At 50.6% G+C, this 18894-nt stretch overlaps 1 protein-coding gene across 2 annotated transcripts; it reads right to left on the minus strand.

The window, feature by feature from the left end:
* Positions 1-237: 237 nt before the first annotated feature.
* tmem104 (transmembrane protein 104) lies at positions 238-18767 on the minus strand. 2 transcript variants are annotated; one of them, XM_048991802.1, is made up of 10 exons: positions 18477-18767; positions 18030-18113; positions 17275-17396; positions 16575-16656; positions 14098-14206; positions 13911-13991; positions 11976-12075; positions 11460-11556; positions 4904-4997; positions 238-1368 (listed from the first exon to the last, which is right to left on the minus strand). In XM_048991802.1, the coding sequence occupies exons 2-10, from the start codon at positions 18072-18074 to the stop codon at positions 611-613; spliced, it is 1488 nt and encodes a 495-aa protein (XP_048847759.1). In that variant the 5' UTR covers positions 18075-18113; positions 18477-18767; the 3' UTR covers positions 238-610. The 2 variants fall into 2 exon arrangements, with proteins under 2 accessions (XP_048847759.1, XP_048847760.1); XM_048991803.1 differs by having other exon boundaries at positions 14110-14206; positions 18477-18761.
* Between the last annotated feature and the right edge of the window lie 127 nt (positions 18768-18894).

Raw genomic sequence — 18894 nt, forward strand, 5'->3', positions numbered from 1 at the left:
ACACCGGTGGCGGAGGCTGCCATGCAAGGTGCCAACCTGCTCATCGGGAGCAATTTGGGGTTCAGTGTCTTGCTCAAGGACACTTTGATAGGGTCAGGAGGAACCAGGGCTCGAACCTGCAACCCTCCAGGTGCCGAACGATAGCACAACCTCCTGCGCCACCATCTTCCCCGAGACTCTGCCCAGCTGCCCTGATTTGCTCCAAAAGGCCAATTGAATGTCAGCGGAACACAGACCTTTCAGTTCCATTTTTATTTGTACATGGTGACCTGTGATGTCAACAGGAGGGAAAAGGAGACGACAGTTTTACACTATCGACACGGGCTCATACGCCAGCTAGTCTGGACGCGAACAGCTAACGTCCCTGGTAGGAACATTCAGCAGAACATCATCTCAGAATGCAAGAAGGCTTCTCACCAGAAGTCAGATGCTCCTGGAGGTCTATGCATGAATTTGGTCCTTCTGAATAATTTAAAATTACAGTTTTTTTTTAATTTTAAAAGTCTTTTGCACAACGGCGTGCTGCGAGTTCTTTAATTAAGGCCCTTGGTAGAAAATTGCACTTTAAAAAAAAAATTTAAAACAGGGAAACAAAAGCGGTACCACAGTCTCAATGTTTTGTTTCCGTCAGGACGATGTTGGCCGTGACGAACACCAGGCAGGAAGCGGCCCACAGCAGCACGAAGCCCACCCAGAAGGTGTGGCGGAAGGGTGAGCGGTGCTTGTTGATGGCCTCGCGGCCCAGGACCGGCTGCAGGTGGCGCCGGCTGAGCAACACCAGGCAGGCCGGGATGATGTACTGGATACCCGTGCCAGCGTAGGCACCAGTGATGCCTACCAGAGATTCCAGGTCGTGGGTGCAGAAGGCCACGATGACAGGGGGCGCCAGAGTGATGAGCGGAAAGACCACGCGGTCCACCACCCAGGGGTAGGTACCCCCCTCGCGGTGGAACAGCGTCTTCCAGTTGTTCCGCAGCGTGACGGCGATGATGGGGAAGTTGGTGCTGATGGTGAAGACAGGGAAGAGGCCCAGGAAGTAGCGCAGCGGCGCCGTCAGCTGACAGTCGTCGGTGAAGCTCAGCGTGTACATGTCACGCAGCTGCAAGCCATCGAAGCAGAAGATGGCCGTGAAGGAGAGCAGGCCGTAGAAGGCCAGGATGAGGGAGTAGTCGGCCAGCAGCATAGGACCGAGACGACGCTTGTCCGAGATGGGCGTCACCAGCGAGGGCAGCGAGTGCTGGCACATGAAGGAGTACACACAGACGCCGAAGAGGTTGGGCACGCCCGAGAGCTGGGCGGCGGGGGGGTGGCCCTCGCCGCTCCCCTTCCCGATGCGGATCAGCGCCAGGACGATCATGGTGGAGAACGCTGAAAGGCACAGGGGGGGGGGGGGCGGGGTTAGATTTGGTGGGGAGAGGGGAGCATCATACAAGCGCCAGGTCTCCATCATGAGAGATGAACCAGCATTCTGGACCACAATATTTTCAACATTCAAAGATTAAATTCTCTATGTAGCGTTTTGATGCAGGACAATCCGGCTCAATGACAAACGGAAAAACAAAAAAAAAAAAAAAAAAAAAAAAAAGAGAAAGGAATAAATGAACAGATAAGGTGTAGGAGGAAAAAAAGGAAAGACACACAGCCACAGCACTGCCAGACCATCCACTGGGGATCCAGTCATCGCAGTGAATGTGCAGCTCATTAACACACAGCTGTGGGTGATCCTCTGTGACTCACAAGGTGGGCTGGGTGTTTCCCCACACACACGACTCGTGTTCCTCCTTGGCTGATTGCACCTGTGACCTTGCAGCAAACGTCTCTCCCAGGATTTGGGGGGTGGGCGTGGGGCGGCAGATGCACCTAAGTTTCTGCTGGGCTGCTTACCCAAGGTGAGGTGCTATATAAATACCCGTCAGGGCGGGTGGTGGCTCGCCGCACGCCAGCGAACAGGTCGGGGACAGCAGGTGCCGCGGCAAATCGGGGGAGACGTCGGCATAAGGTCGCGTGCGCTAACGCCATGCCACCTGCTGCCCCAACATTACCACGGTGACATTCACTTCGACCTCCAGTGCCAAGTCGGACGGTACGCGTCTAAGAAAGGCGTCTCTCTCTCTGCCAGATGAGCCCACAGATTATCTATGTTGCTTAGAAGGAATCCTGAGAAGATTCGGCCTCTTTGTCGAGAAGCACCCATTGAACCACAAACTACCACAAATCGGTTGGCTAACGTTGGCGTCCCTTTGAAGTTGGCAACAGGGGGAAACACCCATGTAGGATAGAGGGTGGTACCAAGCCTCAGTGAGCATCACGCTTGGCTCACACCAGCAGGACTCGGGGTTCGACTCCCACATCTGACATTCCCTACTGCTCTACCGTGTCCTGGTGCTGCCTGGGACAGATCCCAGGCTCCCCCTTAGCAGGTAAATGAATAGCAGAAATGGATCTACAATTCATAGGTGTTCTGTCACTCTGGAACCGGCTGTCCCTTTTCTTTGCTATGTAGATGACTCACCTAGTCTGAACCTCCGAAAGGTCCAACTGGTGCTAAACATGGACCACGGTACCCAGGCCCCAGGCAAGCAGGCATGAATAAATAACTGGAGCTCCGTCACACGCCCTGAAGCCTCTTAGATAAAAGCCGTGGAAGTCCCTGCTTGGTCGCCTTCGTTGAGTCCACTCCAAGAGAGCTCCTGGGCATGTTTTTAAATAAAGGATACCTGGGGTTTTTCCTCAATACCATGAACGCAAAGATCGTACTTCTGATCTTGTTAACTTGCCTCCTGAGAATGCACCTGGGGAGCAATGAATCATGGGATTGCTCATTTAGTTAGGATGCAACTCATGTATCCTTGATATTTGGAGCGGGGGAAAAAATGTTCTCTGGTTTGGAATATTAGATGCGGGTACACAAGTACAGCCAAGTAGGCCTGCACCTATTGAGGAATGGCCCTGCACTGACCATCAGCACCCTCCACAATACTGATGTTTAAGTACCAGGACAGAATGAGTAGCTTGCGGAGGTTCTCTCTTTTCACCGCTGGTCTAATGTGAGGTTTAGAAGGTTGTGGATCACCTAAAATTAAATTCTGAGATGTTACACTCATTCCTTTTCTCAGAGGGTTTTAGTCTCTTACTCCAGATAGAAGGGCTGTTAAGACGACATTCTGAGGTCCTGAAAGAAGCATCTCAGGCAGTTTTTTTTGTCTGCTTAGCACCACAGAACGGAAGCTGAAGGTCACTGCAAGCTTCATTAGAATCCCACATCAAAGTGAAGCATGACTTATTTTTCTGGCCCTCAGACAACGGTGAACAGTGAGAGGAATTACACCCACATCAGATGTTTTTTTTTTGTGTTTAACCCAACAGGAGCCAATAAAGTGACAGGTGATAATTGACTTCAACCAATCAGGGACTGAGAGTATGCGAACCCTGCCCACCGAAGGTTTGGATTCTTCCAGTGTCTCAGTAGAGCACTAAGGGTTAGGTGAAGCCTGGTTTTAACAGCCATTTACACATGCAGTTGCATCAGAAAAAAATGCAGCAAGTTGGGGGCATGAGTCAGGGTAGGGGGGGGGCTGTGCTTATTCATTCCTGTCCCTAAACACTAAAACTTTAGATAGAATTTGCTTTCTGTTTCATTAATATTAATGAAGGCACCTTCCGTGCTAATTATTAAACAACTGGGCTCTGATTAACCCACACAGCATGACAGCAGGAAGCCTTGGAATACATGACAATTTAAATGAGTTTTTTTTTTTTTTAAGGCTGAAACCACAAACACACGCAGTAAACAAACAGTACATTCTTGTGCCACCAAACGATCCCCCAATGGCACATCACTGTCAAAAGCGATTGGCTGGCCAGCAGGTGCCTACTCAACCTGCAGGGGGCGCTCATAAAGCAAGCAGTGCTGAACCGAATGTCTGCATACCCTCGTCGGCAGCGCTTATGGCCCGTGAAGCTGTCTGGACTCATACTGGGACTTAACCCATCATTTCATCTCCTCCTTCTACCTTCCCCCTTGTCATTTTGCACGGCTGGGTCACCTAACACCTGGCAGGGGACACCCTGGACAGAATGTTCGGGGCCTGCTGCTTCATAGGATAGGCTCATCTAGGTGAGCAGGGGGGGGGGGACAGCTGTTCTACATACTTCAAAAAAAAAAAAAAAAAAAACGCAAAAGGAGAACATAAAACAACAACGGCCCCCCAGAGTCAAAGAGATACGGAGAACGAAAGCAAAGAGGAACAGAACAAGGAGACAAAAAGGGGCAAGGATTCCACCTCTGATACGATTGAGGTCAGCCCTCTCTCAAAGGTACAACAGCATCACCCCACCTACGATGTGAACGGGCCCTCATCCTTAGCCGGTATTCTAACAGGTGTCTAAGGCAGTCTGTGCACTTCAGGCAGAAATGCTTAAGGCATCGCAGAACAGACACGATGTGGATCCGTCTCGGACAAGAACACGGCCCACGTGGAGTTTGCACGGGGAGAGTGGCAGGGTCTGGGTGGAGGCGTCCCCTCCCTCTCTACCCCCCGCGGACCGTAAGCAGTCATTAGCTACGCTAATGAGAGACAGCCGCCATGACCGCCAGACAGAGTCCAGCCCCGACAAATCCATCCCCCGCTCTGTCTTCAATCACGGCACTTATCAGCCTGACAGCAGCGATGCGTCATTTCGATGCTGCGAAATGGAAAGGAAATGGATCTCCTCCGGCCTCCGGGAGCGGGAACGAGGCTCGCCGGCTCAGACGCTTCGGACAGGCTGAATAATGGCTTGGGGCTGAGGTGTCTGCCCCCCCCCCCCCACATTCCCCAAGATGTGTGGTAAGGGACAGAGACATAGACAGGGGTGATCACACCTGGGAGGGGCGGGTGATACAGACGGGGGAGGAGCTTACCGATCCACCTCATGAGGGAGGTGAGAAGCTGCAGGTACTTGGTCTTCTGAGCATTGAAGAATGCAAAGGGGCCCAGTAGAAGGGTAAAGACAGCCTGGGGGGGTAGCGAAAGAGAGAGAGATTCAACTGGACGCCCGATCAGATTGAGCCACACACAGAACAAGCCGGTCAGCGCTCCCACATGATGTGTAAACTTTTGACTGATGTGCAGCTATCGTGGGGGGGTGGGGGAGGCGAACACAATGGGAGGAATGTAGCGTGCTGAGAAACCAGTCATCATTCACGGCGCGACATCACAAGGCCGCGGCGCGGGCCACTGGGCGAGCTGTGCATCTCTGCGGGGGACGAAAGCAGCGGGATGAGAAACAGGACAGAGATTCCCCGAGCAGCCGCGCGGCGTCCATTAGGCCTTGGGTTGTGGGCTATAAACAGAAAGCTGTCGATACGTCTCCATTTACCACGATCCCCTCGGCCGGCCGGGGCTGGGGGGGGTATATCACCAATTGAGAGCCGGCTTTCACAGTGCTCGTACTCTCAGTCACGCCGCCCAGAGCCTGAAGAAGCTGAACCAGTATGAAAATCAATAAATGAAATTTACCCATTTACCCACCGGGGTGGGGGGGGGGGGCACGAGGCACAATCAGGGAATGGAGGCTGTTTATCTCAGGGATGATAAATTCACACTGACAGGGGCGGGGTGACTCTGCTGTCCGGACCACAGCACGCGGCCGGTCTGCGGTTGGGCCTGTATCCACTGTGCGTCACACACAGACACGTCACTAAAACATTTCCCCAGGTTTCATACCTGTGGACTCAGTGACCCAGGACATCCTATGTGCACAGCTGTCGGAAGGTGGGATTTCTGCAGCAGGCCAGAGATTGGTCAGCCTCAGTCACTGGGAAGTATGGCAGGACTGCTAGGTAACAGAGGCTGTCCTCCTACACGTGTGGTTTGATCTGAGGTACTTCTCCCTAATATGCAGCAGGTCAGTGTGGTACCAACCACTCTGTAAATCAAGTTGTGCAAGAGGACGTCTGCTTGGTGAACACAGGCACCTGTGTCAAATGGGGGGTGGGGGGGGGGGGGGGGTGGGGGGGGGTGGGGGGGGGAGTATTAAGAGATTAGGGCGTTAAAAGGTGCGGTGGTCTCAGGTCAGGGTACCAATTTGGAACCCGGTGGGGTACATTCCTCAGATCTTATGGACTCGAAAGGAGCCAGACTGAGAATGATCAGACTTGAGACAGAAGGAAGAAAAAAAAATGTAGAATTTATCAAACTGAATAAATGCAGAGTGGCAACACACCCGACTGTCTCCATAGAACAAGCAGACAATTGGAGAGAGAGCAGCCCGACAGTCCAGTCAAACTACTGTCTTTATCCCCCAGAACCAGACACCCAGCCTGCCACTGACACCCCCCCCCCCGGCATAAAATTTGTGGTGAACAACTGTATGACGTCTTTTTAAAAACCGTGTGGTACGCAGAATAAGCAGGAGATGAAAGGCCATCGATTAAAGCTCATCAGACCCTCTGTAATCTATGCAAACACGCCACAGGGGGCAAGGATTTATAGTCATCCTAACCCCACCCCCCTTTTGGGGCCATATGTCATCCTGCGACTCCTGGTGAGGTAAGAGGAAACCCCGCATACCTACCAAACACACCCTGTTTAGTGAGACTGCCAAGGGCTGCAGCATCCGCGAGGCCTAAGAGTACGGGGCCGCCGTCTGCTCGTTTTAACCTTCAATTCCACCCCCTACAGTCACTCACACACCCCCCCCCCCCCCATTGGGTATCGATCTTTGCAGCGGGGGTGTTAAGTGAAAGGTTTCGAAGAATGCAAGGTCACAAGCAGAGAAACAGAGACGCAGAACCACAGCACCTTTCCGCTCCTGCTGCCTGGCAGGCATCTGCGTGCCACGACCGGATTGGCTCTCGGCTCCCGCCAGGCACGAAGCCAGGGTGCGAGGCGGGGCTTGCTCAGAGCAGCCAATGTCAGTCACCTAACCGATTTAGGAGACCCCGCTGTTCCGAATCCGCATCGAGCTGCATATCCAGACGTTCGTTCACCGAAGTTACCGGTGTGAATTATACACAGACGTCCCCTACTGTCTTCACAGACCGGCCCATCTGCCTGGCAGGTACTTTACCCCTTGCAGACATCCGGCTACTACATTTGTGGCCAGGTTACCTTGCTAATCTGAAGTAGGGCTGCATGATTTGGGGAAAATATCTAATCATGATTTTTCCGACAGACATTGCGATTACGATTTGATTTGCGATAAAATTTTTTATGCCAAGCTTCAGTTCAATATTCAGTGTGTAGTAATTTTAAAGCATATGACGCAGCATCGTCAGTATTAACTGGTCTGTATTCTAATGCAGGGATGAGAATTTAAGGATGTGGTGTGACAAGTTTTACATTATTTACGAAGACAATTGCAGCAAAAAGAAAAAGAGATCTTGCAGGTAACGCTGATTACCCCCTAATGACACTAGAACCGCCTTTTCCCAGCCAGTGAACAAGCAAGAACTACTTCGGGGTGTGCAGCCCTTTCGTTTGCGTAAATGTGTTATTAGTGTGAATAACAGCGGCTAACAAAAAGCCGTAATGTTCATAACAGAGTGGCTGTTCTGTCCGCAAGGCTGGAAATGTTTGAACGTAGTATGCATTCTACAAAATGTTGAATAAATAGAAGTCGTTTATTGTTGATTTGATGTTGGTTGAAGTGTCTGCTTTTCAACAACTGTATATCGTTATTTTCTATACAAATCAATTCAGGTGAAACAAAAAACATGTCAGTGTTCAGGGTTGTAAACTTTCAGACTCATGCAAGAAATCTTATGGCAAATCTATTGCCTATTTACAAAAAGAAAAAGGTACGATACGCTGAAGTACATCGTAGCTGGTGTTTAAAAGGAGCTCGCCGGTTCTATTAATGATAGGACCTTTCTGAAACAATCTCGGACCAGGAAATAGGAAAACAATTCACTTATAGTTCAGTAGCGGAATCAGTATTTTCCTGCACCGCAAATGTAACATTTTCTTTGGGTTTCACATTTGCTATTTGTGGGCCTATATGCCTTCTTGGGGCACTGATTGGTGAGCATGACTGGCACGCAAGAAGCACGTTGCTTGTGATTGGTGAGAATGACACACAGGGAGCATGGCATAAATTTGCAAAACTATTCTCACTGCAGTTTTAAACCCTGGGTCTGACGTACTGTATAATGTATATCCTAAATCACAGCCTTTGCGACTTGCTAATCGCGTTGTTTCAAATCGTAATTTCGATTTGAAATCGATAAATCGTCCAGCGCTAATCTGAGGTGTGGAAGTCCATCTCCGTCAACAGCAGAAACACACACACACACACACACACACACACACACACACACACACACACACACACACACACACACACACACACACACACACACACACAAACACAAACACAAACACAAACACACTCCCACAACCCCTGAGCCCATCTCTCAGCTGGGGCCAAGACATCATCCACCACCCCACCAGCACAAACAGCCATAAAGCCTAATTAATCATAATTAACACCATAACGGGGATTAGTGGACCTTAAATGCCCTCTCCCCCCCACTCCTTGCGGAGTCTTTACCCGGCCATGGTGCGAATGGGACGGGGTTCGCTGATGTTCCCGACCTGGACTCGAGGTGGACTTTCCAAAACCTTTCCGACAGATGATTTGGCCCGGTCTCCGATAGGGCCTAAACGCAGTGTGTAGGAGCTCGTTAACCCTGCAGTGGAGCAGCCTGGAGATCTGACACGGGGGAGAAGCTGTCCATCACCTACAGGCTTCGCAGAGGGAAACGCTAATACGCACGAGGCACAAACAGACGGGAATACCACACACCCCGATCCACACATCCAGTTTCCTAACCCCTTACAATTATTTATATATAAATATATTTTCCTGTTTATGCTGCTGGCAGCATGTGTTAGCATCTCTGTGTTTTGTGTTCCTTTGCTGCTGAATTTCCCCTTGCGATAAATGAACTTACGGACTGACCTACCAGCCACTGCACAATGACATGAAGCCTGGAGCCTATCCCAGTAAGCAGGGGGCACCCGGGATGAGATACCAGCCCAGAGCCAGAAAGGGGATTCAAACCACCAACTTTAGGTGTATCCCTATAGCGCAGGAACTAAGCCAGACACGACACACACCATTGTTCCGTAAATCCATGATGTTTAAGCACATGAAGCCTCATCAAATCTGCTCCAGCTGATATTAAATCAGGTCATACGGGCCCGATAACACAGGAAGACGGTGGGGGGGGGGGGGGGGGTGTCACAGGACACCCCAATGGCTGAGATGAGATCTGGTGCAGTCAGTGGGGTGCGGATGTCCGCCGTGTGCCGGCAGGTCATCAGACAGCCTGGACACACACAGCGCTACATCAGGGCCCACGTCAGGAGCAGCTGTTTATCAAAAGCAAATTACATGGCTTAGGATTTTCACACGGTGTGTGGATATTAAGCTGGGGTTGGCGGGGGGTGAGACCCATGCAAACAGAGAACCCCCCCCCCCCAAACCTCGGGAGGCCCATTATAAACCTCACTTTCTGCTCATCTCGGCTTCCCGCCTGACTCACGGTGCCGACTTTTTGGAGCAAGGGGGAGGCACAAGATAAAAAATTTACAACAACCTTCGAGGGGGGCAGAGACAAAGAGAAGGAGGGAATGAGAAGCCGCAGCCTCTCATAAACACGGAGCCCGATGGGATGCCACAGAAACGGACTGGAAATAGATCTCTGACAAAGCCCCCACCCCCCGCCCATGACAAGGCTCAGAGGATGAGGTTGAGCAAAGCCCTCCTGGGGGGGGGGAGCAGGGTAAAGGGAGACAAACAGTCCCCATTTAGCAGAACCTTGGGACAACCAATCAGGATGAACTCACATCCCACAGACACACGCGCTAAAACCCACCTGACGACAGGAGCGTGACCTGGAGGGGGGCGGGGGCCATATCACAGCCACACACACACACACACACACACACACACACACAAACACAGAGGAGGAGAGAGCCTCATTACCAAAATACAGCAACCGGAAAAGAGAACAGGATAACCGTGAACGTATGCGTGTGTCTGTGTGTGTGAGGTCTATGGTGTGTTATAAGACCAGCACAGATGGCACCTGCAAAGGTAACCAGTCCTCATGGAGATACCTGCGGAGAGCTCAGGGGACACGGGCGCATGCGCATGCACGCACACACACACACACTCCCCCCTCCCTCAGAAATTCTCCATAGAGTAGCTGCATCATCAACATGGGGGAGGAGGTTAGTTCCAAATATAAAACCGACACGGCAGGAGGAATAAAATTGCTTTGGGACCTGCCCTGTATGCAGGTTCAGGTCCAGCTTCAGAGTCCTACAGGGGTGCAACCTGCACACCATCATAACAGAGTGTAGATGCTGTGGTAGCTGAGCTGCAGACCAGATAAGTACAGCCGTGGGTCCCGGGCATTCAGGGACACCCAGAATGCAACGGGGGATGCCAAATGGCCAGGGATTCAAAATGACGGCACAGGGTTTCCAGCGTTCAACCGGAGAACGAAGCCTAACCAAACATACACCTTCAGGATGTTCCTAAGATTTCAATCCCCACGTTTGGTCCCTTCCGGAAGAATAGAGCTGCTTAACCACCAAACCACATGACTGACGGCACCCCTGAGGAAATGCGGCTTGCATCTCGGGGAGGAAAGCCACGACTTATTCTAGGAAGACCTGAAGCCAAGAGGAAATTTAATAAACGGATAAAGAGGGAAAAAAAAGGACAAAAATATATAGTTGGGTTTTCAGTGCCAGCAGACGGGAAAAACCAATATAAGGGGGAAATGACTGACAAATCAGAGTTGAATTTCAGTCACACGCACTTAATCTCTCGGGTGTGTCAAAACTAATAAGCGGAGAGGGCAAAGATCGTGCTATCGGGGGGGGGGGGGGGGTCGCTCATCCCGCTCATCCCGACTCCCCGTTCCCACAAATAAAGAAACAAACCCGCAGGACAAACAAAGGGAAATGTGGATCATAAAAAACAACAACATAATTCCACTTTGTTAAAAGGCCGCAGGAGGCTCACTGAAGGCGAGATGTGCAGAGATGCGGCGGACAGAGTCACTGGCCGTCCTCTGCGTTTAAAGGGACAGGCCGCGGGAAACAGCAGGTCTACCACTGCTGGCTGCAAAACACAGACCCCCCCTCCCCACAGACTCAAGGGCACCAAGGACATTCTGCTTAACAGAAGGACGTAAGAGTCCACGACAGACTCAGCGGGGTCCCCCCCCCCAAAGTACGGACTGGTACATTCTGCCCAAATGAATGGTCGAGCCTGGCTGTATTTACAGGCCAGCCCTATACCAAGACTGTAAGAACTAGGATGGGGTGGGGGGGAGGTGTGCAATTGGTGGTTTTAGACTTGGAGGGTACAAAGGGTGGTCTAGGTCCTGATGGAGGCAGCAGGGAAAGGGGGAGAAACGGAGGACTGGAAGGGGGCGTTCAGGGAACAGTACTCACCAGAAACACACGGTACGCATCCTCCCTCCGCACAGGACCCCAGCATGCCTCTGTGTCATTGTGCTGCACAATGCCGGTGCTACACGACAGGTTTCCGCTGCGGCGGGACAAAGGAGGGCATCAGAAGGAGCTAGCACACGCTAAAGGGGTGTTCCAGCCAACTGACGTTCTGCAGGCCGCGTGAGTCACAATCACAGCAAAAACTAAGATGAAGGTTTGATTGCATTACTACAGTGGACAGAGCAGATGCCGGCCGTGGGCGGAGTGCGACAAGGCGGAAGGACCACACTGCTCTTGGGACCCTGATATTTATACTATTTACTACCAAAAGTGGAGGGATTATACACAGCAATAACATGTCTGGGAGCCAGCAGACAAGGAGATCAGAGGGGTTAGGGAGGACTGCAAAGCCACTACTATGGGCCCCAGGGGTGGAGGTGCAGACTGGGGTGTAGGGTAGGAGTAAACGAAGCAGTGAGGGGTGGGGGAGGAAGAAACACAGCTCCGACAGCTCACCAGGCAACCTCCATCAGGGAGATGGGTACGGCCGCGGCGTAGATGGCCAGGTCTCCATACAGGTAGACGATGATGCAGATGTAGAACATGTTGACACCCACTGATCAGGAGAGACACACACAGGCAATCACATCAGAAGGGGGCCCCCTTTAGGCACAGGAGGGCACTGCATTTTTATAAAGATCCACCATTTGGACAAACTTCCTCACAGTGAAACCTTTCATTAGTATCATTCAACCTGAAGAGCAGGAACTACACGACTAGTCTTCTCGTAGGGATGGGCTGCCTGGTCACACGGCTAGTTAAGGTACTGCCAGTTGAACCCACTGAAAGGATCAGCCCAATATTGTCCTGACTCCCTCCCAGGGATGGGAGAGGAATGTCACTGAGGTGATCTCCTGGGGGCTGACGGCACTTCCCCCCCCCCCCCCGGTGCGTGAATCTCACGGAGGACCAGCACTCGATAAAAGGCACTGCCGAGTCGCACGCTAACCCGCGCAGCCGCACCCATCATGACGATTAAACCGGGGCCTGAGCCGGCACTGGACGGGCCACATTTGCAGTTCCCGGTGCGCCAGAGCTCCGGTGCAGCTCGTCCGTGGCGAGCTTGATGAGCGGCAGCCTTAACGACCTTAACGACGCAGCGCAAGCCGTCCCCTCGCACCTGCCTCGAGGATGCGGTAGCTGTGCATCTCTATGCCACAGCAATTAGCCTCCCCCCAGGGGCTCAGTTGATTGGCGCGGCCTCCCTCCTTGACAGAAGTGCACCTGCCATAACTCAGATGACCCGAGTCAGGGCTCCCCTCCCTGGCCTGGGGTGGAACTACACTGCCACTGCAGTAATTAATCCAGTGCCTCGAGTTCCCGGCAGGAGTGGTAGTTAAGAAATAAGGAACCAGTAACACTGCTCAGCAGTGAGGTCAACCAGGGCTCTAGATGGATCCATGATCCAGACAGAGGGAGTTGGTGGGAGTGACAGTCAGTGCTGTGAAGAAAGTGCAGCCTTCACCTCTACTCCTATAGACAGCTAGAAACCCAGGATATGAGGAGCGAGTCGTTCCGGAATGGGGGGGGAGGGGAGGAATGAAGGGAAGCTCATTTATGAAAGGATGAGTAGAACAGACGCCATCTGAGATGCAAGACGTACAACAGCACAAACACGCAAGCAAATGCCAAAGCTGGACGTCGCGACAAGAGATTGGAAGCACAAAGCATGAGCGCCACCTTGTGGAGACCAAAGCACATGGACAAAAAAAAACCCCATCAGTCTTATTAAAATTAATACAGACATCTGCCACAACTGCTTCTGGGTAAAGTCAGCAGACAAACTGGGTCAGTATTTGTGTGCAGGCACAGGTGGGGGGGGGGGGGGTTGATGGCTGAAGCCCAGAAGCGAGAACAGTCCGTACCCAAAAGTGGGAAGTTATCGCATTTCTGGGTCAAGGGGAGCTGCTGTCAGCTATGATCTTTCTGAGGAAGAGAGCGGCGTTCGAAGACTCAACAGGTCAAAATGCCGTTGGCGATACCAGCCGGAAGCAGAGAAGTTAGCAGCTAAGGCAATTCGACACTGTAATGATTGGAGGGGCTTGAGTGGCAGGGGAAGCTGACCCTAGTAGCCAATTAGAAATGGATGCTGTCCATCAGCAGCCCCTCGTGCTCCTCCAGATGGTCCTCCTGCCCTTCACTCAACCCCAGTGCAGAGTGATCGCTGCTGCCAAGACACCACGGGGGGTTCAGACAGAGGTTCAACACAAGAATCCCATTACTGCGCAGCGTCGAGAGGTGCCAACGAGACAAGGCTCTCCCACACGTACCAGAAACATCTACTTCCAGACACACATCGGTGGTCAGAGCAGGGGTGAGGGCTTCTCCCGGGATTTAAAGAGAGGATAACCACAAATCCACCTCGTTACCAGCCAACCAGGGTTTGCTCACCTTTATTAAAGAACATGGAGGCCATCTGTCCCATTTCGACCCTCTCCAAAATGTCGAACTGGTCCACCGACGTGGATCTTTCTGCAAGTGCCGGGAAAGCCGGTAGGCGCTCAGGAGGAGTTGCGAGGGTCATGTGATCCTGTGTCACGGATTCTCAGGTTTGCAGATGACCGGCTTCGTCACACACGTTTATACTCACGGACTGAGAGAATGGGCCGGGTCTCCTGTGGTTCTGACCGGCCCCTGACCATCACGTCGTCGTCAGAACAGTCTGAAGTGGAATCACTGTCGGTGATCTTTCGGGGGCGGGGGGATGCAAAATCAGGTCATTGAGGTCAGCTCTAGACATGACAACTGCCATTGTATTAGTAACACTATTGTATTAGTGCTCTATCTTTTTTATATTATTCTTATTTTGTATTCTTATTCTTGTATTTTTTTATATTCTTTACTCTTGTAAACTCTTTCTTGCTATCTGTCTGGAGCTGCGTTAACAAGCAAATTTCCCCACTGTGGGATCAATAAAGTCCTATCTTATCTTATTATTTTCAGATTTACACCAATGAGCCCAAATATTATGACCAGCCCCACACGAGTTGAGTAATGTTGAGTAATGTTGGTTCTCTCATACAAAAGGTGTGTGTCAATGTCTGGGATATATTAAATAGATGGTAAGCTAATAGTTGGTGCTCGCAGTGGACTATGTAGCCGCTGACCGTACTTGTTGGTCAAACACATCCCACAGTTGCTCGACACACACACACACACACACACACACACACACACACACACACACACACACACACACACACACACACACACACACACACACACACACACACACACACACATTACGCAACAGAAAACGGAATGTAAACCAGGCGACCTCCTTCCATTGCTCCAAGGTCGCGTCCGGATGCTCGCATGCCCATGGTTGGCGCTTCTAACAGCGGACGGAGGTTAGCGTGGGCACCATGACTGGCCTCTGGCTATGCAGCTTCATAGGCAGCAGGGCTTGTTGCGCAGTGACACAGAACTCCCATGACCATCATCAGAATATCGGCCGTTTGCACCACAGGAGCCCGTGTTTTCATACCACACCGGATAGCTGTCCAACATCATATTCTTCTACATTCGACGTACTGACTACCAGCACTACAAGTTAGCTTTCTGTCCAATACTATGTGTTCCAACCCGGTCCTCGAGGATGCCCAGTCCATGTTTTTGCTCCTACACGGAACTGGGAGGGAGCAAAAATGTGGGCTGCCTGGCAGAGAGCTGGGTGCGGGCAAAAACTTGGATGAGCTGGAGGTCCCCAAGGACTGGACTGGAAAACACCGATTTAAAATATCCTAGACCAGTGGCCACCAACCCGGCATATCAAGGTCTACGACAGTGGTCACCAAACCCTGGGTCTGGAGATCTACCACCCTGCAGAGCTTAGGTGGAGCCCATATTTAACACACCTGATACAGATAAGTATTGCAGCCAGCTATTCTGATGCTAAGTTGGCTCTAGTCCTGAAATGCTACTGAGTGGCCTGATTATCTGTACCAGATGTGTTAAATTAGGGCTGCACCCAAGCTCTGCAGGGGAGTAGATCTCCAGACCCAGGGTTTGGTGACCACTGTCGTAGACCTTGATATGCACCATTTTTATGAGATCACCAATGTTCACTTCACATGGGAGTGGTTATAATGTTTTGGTTCAATGGTACATACATCCCATAATCAACACTCAACTGGTAAAAAGCAGGCAGGAGGACCAGTATGTATGAAGTGAACACATCTACAGGTTTCACTCACAGTTTAGGCCCAATCTGTGCCAAAAGAAGCCTAAACCCACAGTAAGGAACCTACCGACCGATCAGAACATACAGAACCTGCTGCTAAGTTGTGGGTGTCCTTCAGGGGACTGTCTGACAGGGAAGACAAATTCCCAGTGACCTCCAGTAACTTCCCATCCACCAAAGCAGACAATTCATTTCAGAAGCCGACAGCAGTCGATTTAACAGCTGCGGAAATGTCTGACTCTTCCGAGTAATTCACAATTAAGGAAACTTCGCCTCCTCTAGGTCACGAAGAAGAGAAGTTTCCTCTGCACCTGAAATATTATTATCACTGTAAACCCTTCAAGAGATTCACTGCCCACTTTCCACAGCAATAGATATTCTAAAATTGGACAATATATCACTGGCTTCAAATGAGTTCAATTTGCAAAGCCACTGATCTGTATCATGCAAGGGGAAATTAATTTACGATTTTTTCCAAGTAAATATTCCCACCAGAGCTCTCTTACGCACTGATACTACCTATCAGAGGAGGTTCATATATCCAAGGTGCAAATTGGGACACTAGAAATAGCTCCCACAGAAGCAGAAGTGTAATCAACTCAGAGTTTCATGGCTAAAAAGCTAAATGACTTATTAAAAACCCAACAACATGCCTAAATGGTTTTTCTGCCAGACATGACACTCCAGCCCCTCCTTCTGGGACTCACTTCGGCACCACATCCGGTAGGGTGGAGGAGGGCCCAAGCTCAGTTTCCCAGCTTCCAAACACTCTCAGGAGGGTGCTCTCTACCCCACCATTGCTGCAACGCCTGAGCTACAAAACCTTCATGAGCTCCATACCTGGGCCCGTTTGGGGAACGGGAAGTGCTCACCTCTTCTTGTTCCCGCCTCTTCCAGCGCAGGTGAGCGTTGGCGGAAGCCATGGCCTCAATGACAAAGGTGGTGGTCATGTAGCTGACAGGACAGAGGAACATGCTGCCTTGAACCACCATGGCAACAAGGCCGAACCAGCACTGCACTATGCATCCAAGGATGCTCTACCTGATTTCTGTATTACGGTGAAAATGTATCCATAAATAAATGCAATTACAAAAGTTCACTTTCAATTCAAATGCAATTAAAAATATACCATTATTTCAACTTAGATTTTAAACAAAAGAAAAATGAGAGAAAAGTGTGCAAAACCTAAATCACTACGCCGTCACAGTCCCATACCACAGAACGCGAACTACTTGCTGAGCAAAACGGCTCAACACTGACACCTGGTGTCTAAACAAGTGAACTGAAGACATAAACACCTCAGGAAAACAAAGACCCCTGCCGTGGATGAGATTTAAATTACACCGTAATGCATAATTCACTTAACAGGGCAAACAGGAGGTTAGTGCGCTTAAGAAAAAGCCCTCGTCACTCAAAGAACATCAGTGGGAAAAGCTACTTCAGCATTTAAGCAAAAGCAGAAAGAATCATTAACAACAGTCAATCATTAACTGGCGACTAGTGTTTATACCTGTGGCCTTGTTTAAGCCCAGTGACTGTGTGAGCTGGGCCACAACAGCTACAAAACCTTACCTCATAAACGCTAGGAAGCAGATGAGTGTCAGGCTGACCACCCAGCCAGCCGTGGCAAAGGCCTTGGGCATAGTTAGGGCTCCAGTGCCTACGATCAGATTGAACATGTATACCATGCCCACCTGCACGGGGGGGGGGGGGGGGGGGGGACAATCAGGACTTTATTCATTATGAACAGCTGGAGTACAAGGAATTTGTTGCCGTGTAATATGTCACAGTAAAGAAAAAACGCAAAACAACATTATATAGAGTAGTAACATTTTAAAAGAAACAACCATTGCTTGAAACCTGAAAATGTGCTTCAATCTAAAATCCAGTATGCTAAACACGAGACTACTTTGCATGCCATCCTACTGGCGCGTGTCCATTACCGATATTTCCCCATAATGACCGGAACACTGTAAGTCGAAACCTTATCTGAGAGCCCAGACACTCAAAGCCAGCCAGTAAAGTAACATTACACATCCCAGGGATGATAATTAATGCCGTCGTCAGCAACTGCAGTTACGAGCGGCTAACGATTCAGCAAACTCTGCAAAAACTAAAACCACCTTATATGAAATATGCGCCACAGTCACACGTTATTTCCCTTTTCTGAGATGAGTAACTCAACTTACAGCACACGTGAAAGGATCTCCCATATTAAGTAGCAGAGCTTTAAAGGGCACGTTAAAACACGTTATGGGAAAATGTGAATATCTAGTTCTACACATAACTGAGGAAAGTAGGAACAGTAATAAACCTGGTGAACTTACATAAGGAGAATACGGCTCCCCGGTCTCCGTGATGCCACCGGCCATGGCTGGCAGTTACCACGGACGCAGAAAGGCAGTCAAAACCTAAAAGGTGTATAAAGAAAAATCACACTGAAATCCGACACATTAATGAAATTGAATTAATGGCAGTAACAGTAACGTTATATGTCAAGGGAGTTCACAACGCGGGTAACAAGCAGCGGACATTTCACAGAGAGCACATGGACTGAATCCAAGCTCTGAAAAGTTACCACAGGAATCACGCCAAGAGCTGGAAATGATGAGCGGGACACAGCTAAAGCTCATTCGTGTGAAACAAAACTGACATGTAAACATGACAGCAACAGAGGTACGGCTCCGCTAACAGACCAAGCCCCGCACAGCCTCCCAGCACGGCAGCGCCCATTCTCAGCTTCTGATCAGGTAGAGATCAGTCACACGGCTCACCTATTCCTCCGTGCGCTGCTGGCAAACTGCAGTCCAGCTAGCAAGCTAACACAGCTACCTCAAGATATTAGACAGGCGAAACCTAATTTCTACATCATTTCAGCAGCTTCATACAAAAAAAGCGACGCAAGCTGCAAAGCTGAGGAAAACTGCCACTCGTGTCGCTTCTTCCTGCGGCCTGATTCGCCGTAACTCGTCCAGCAGCCGCATCTGCCTACGTTGGGTTCAGCTGAGGCGGTGAGCGAAGTTCAGCGCGCATGCGCCGAGGCGCGTGTCATGGGACTGGGGATGGCACGCGGTTGCAACTGCGCATACGTTCCGTCCGAAAGCGCGCGCCGCCAGCGATGCCTCTGTACCTGCCGTCGCGTCGGTAGGAGGTTCCTAACCTTTCGGCCAGCCTACAGCGTACGCTGCTCTC

Source organism: Brienomyrus brachyistius, chromosome 22 (assembly GCF_023856365.1).
Source record: "Brienomyrus brachyistius isolate T26 chromosome 22, BBRACH_0.4, whole genome shotgun sequence".
Classification (NCBI taxonomy): Eukaryota; Metazoa; Chordata; class Actinopteri; order Osteoglossiformes; family Mormyridae; genus Brienomyrus; species Brienomyrus brachyistius.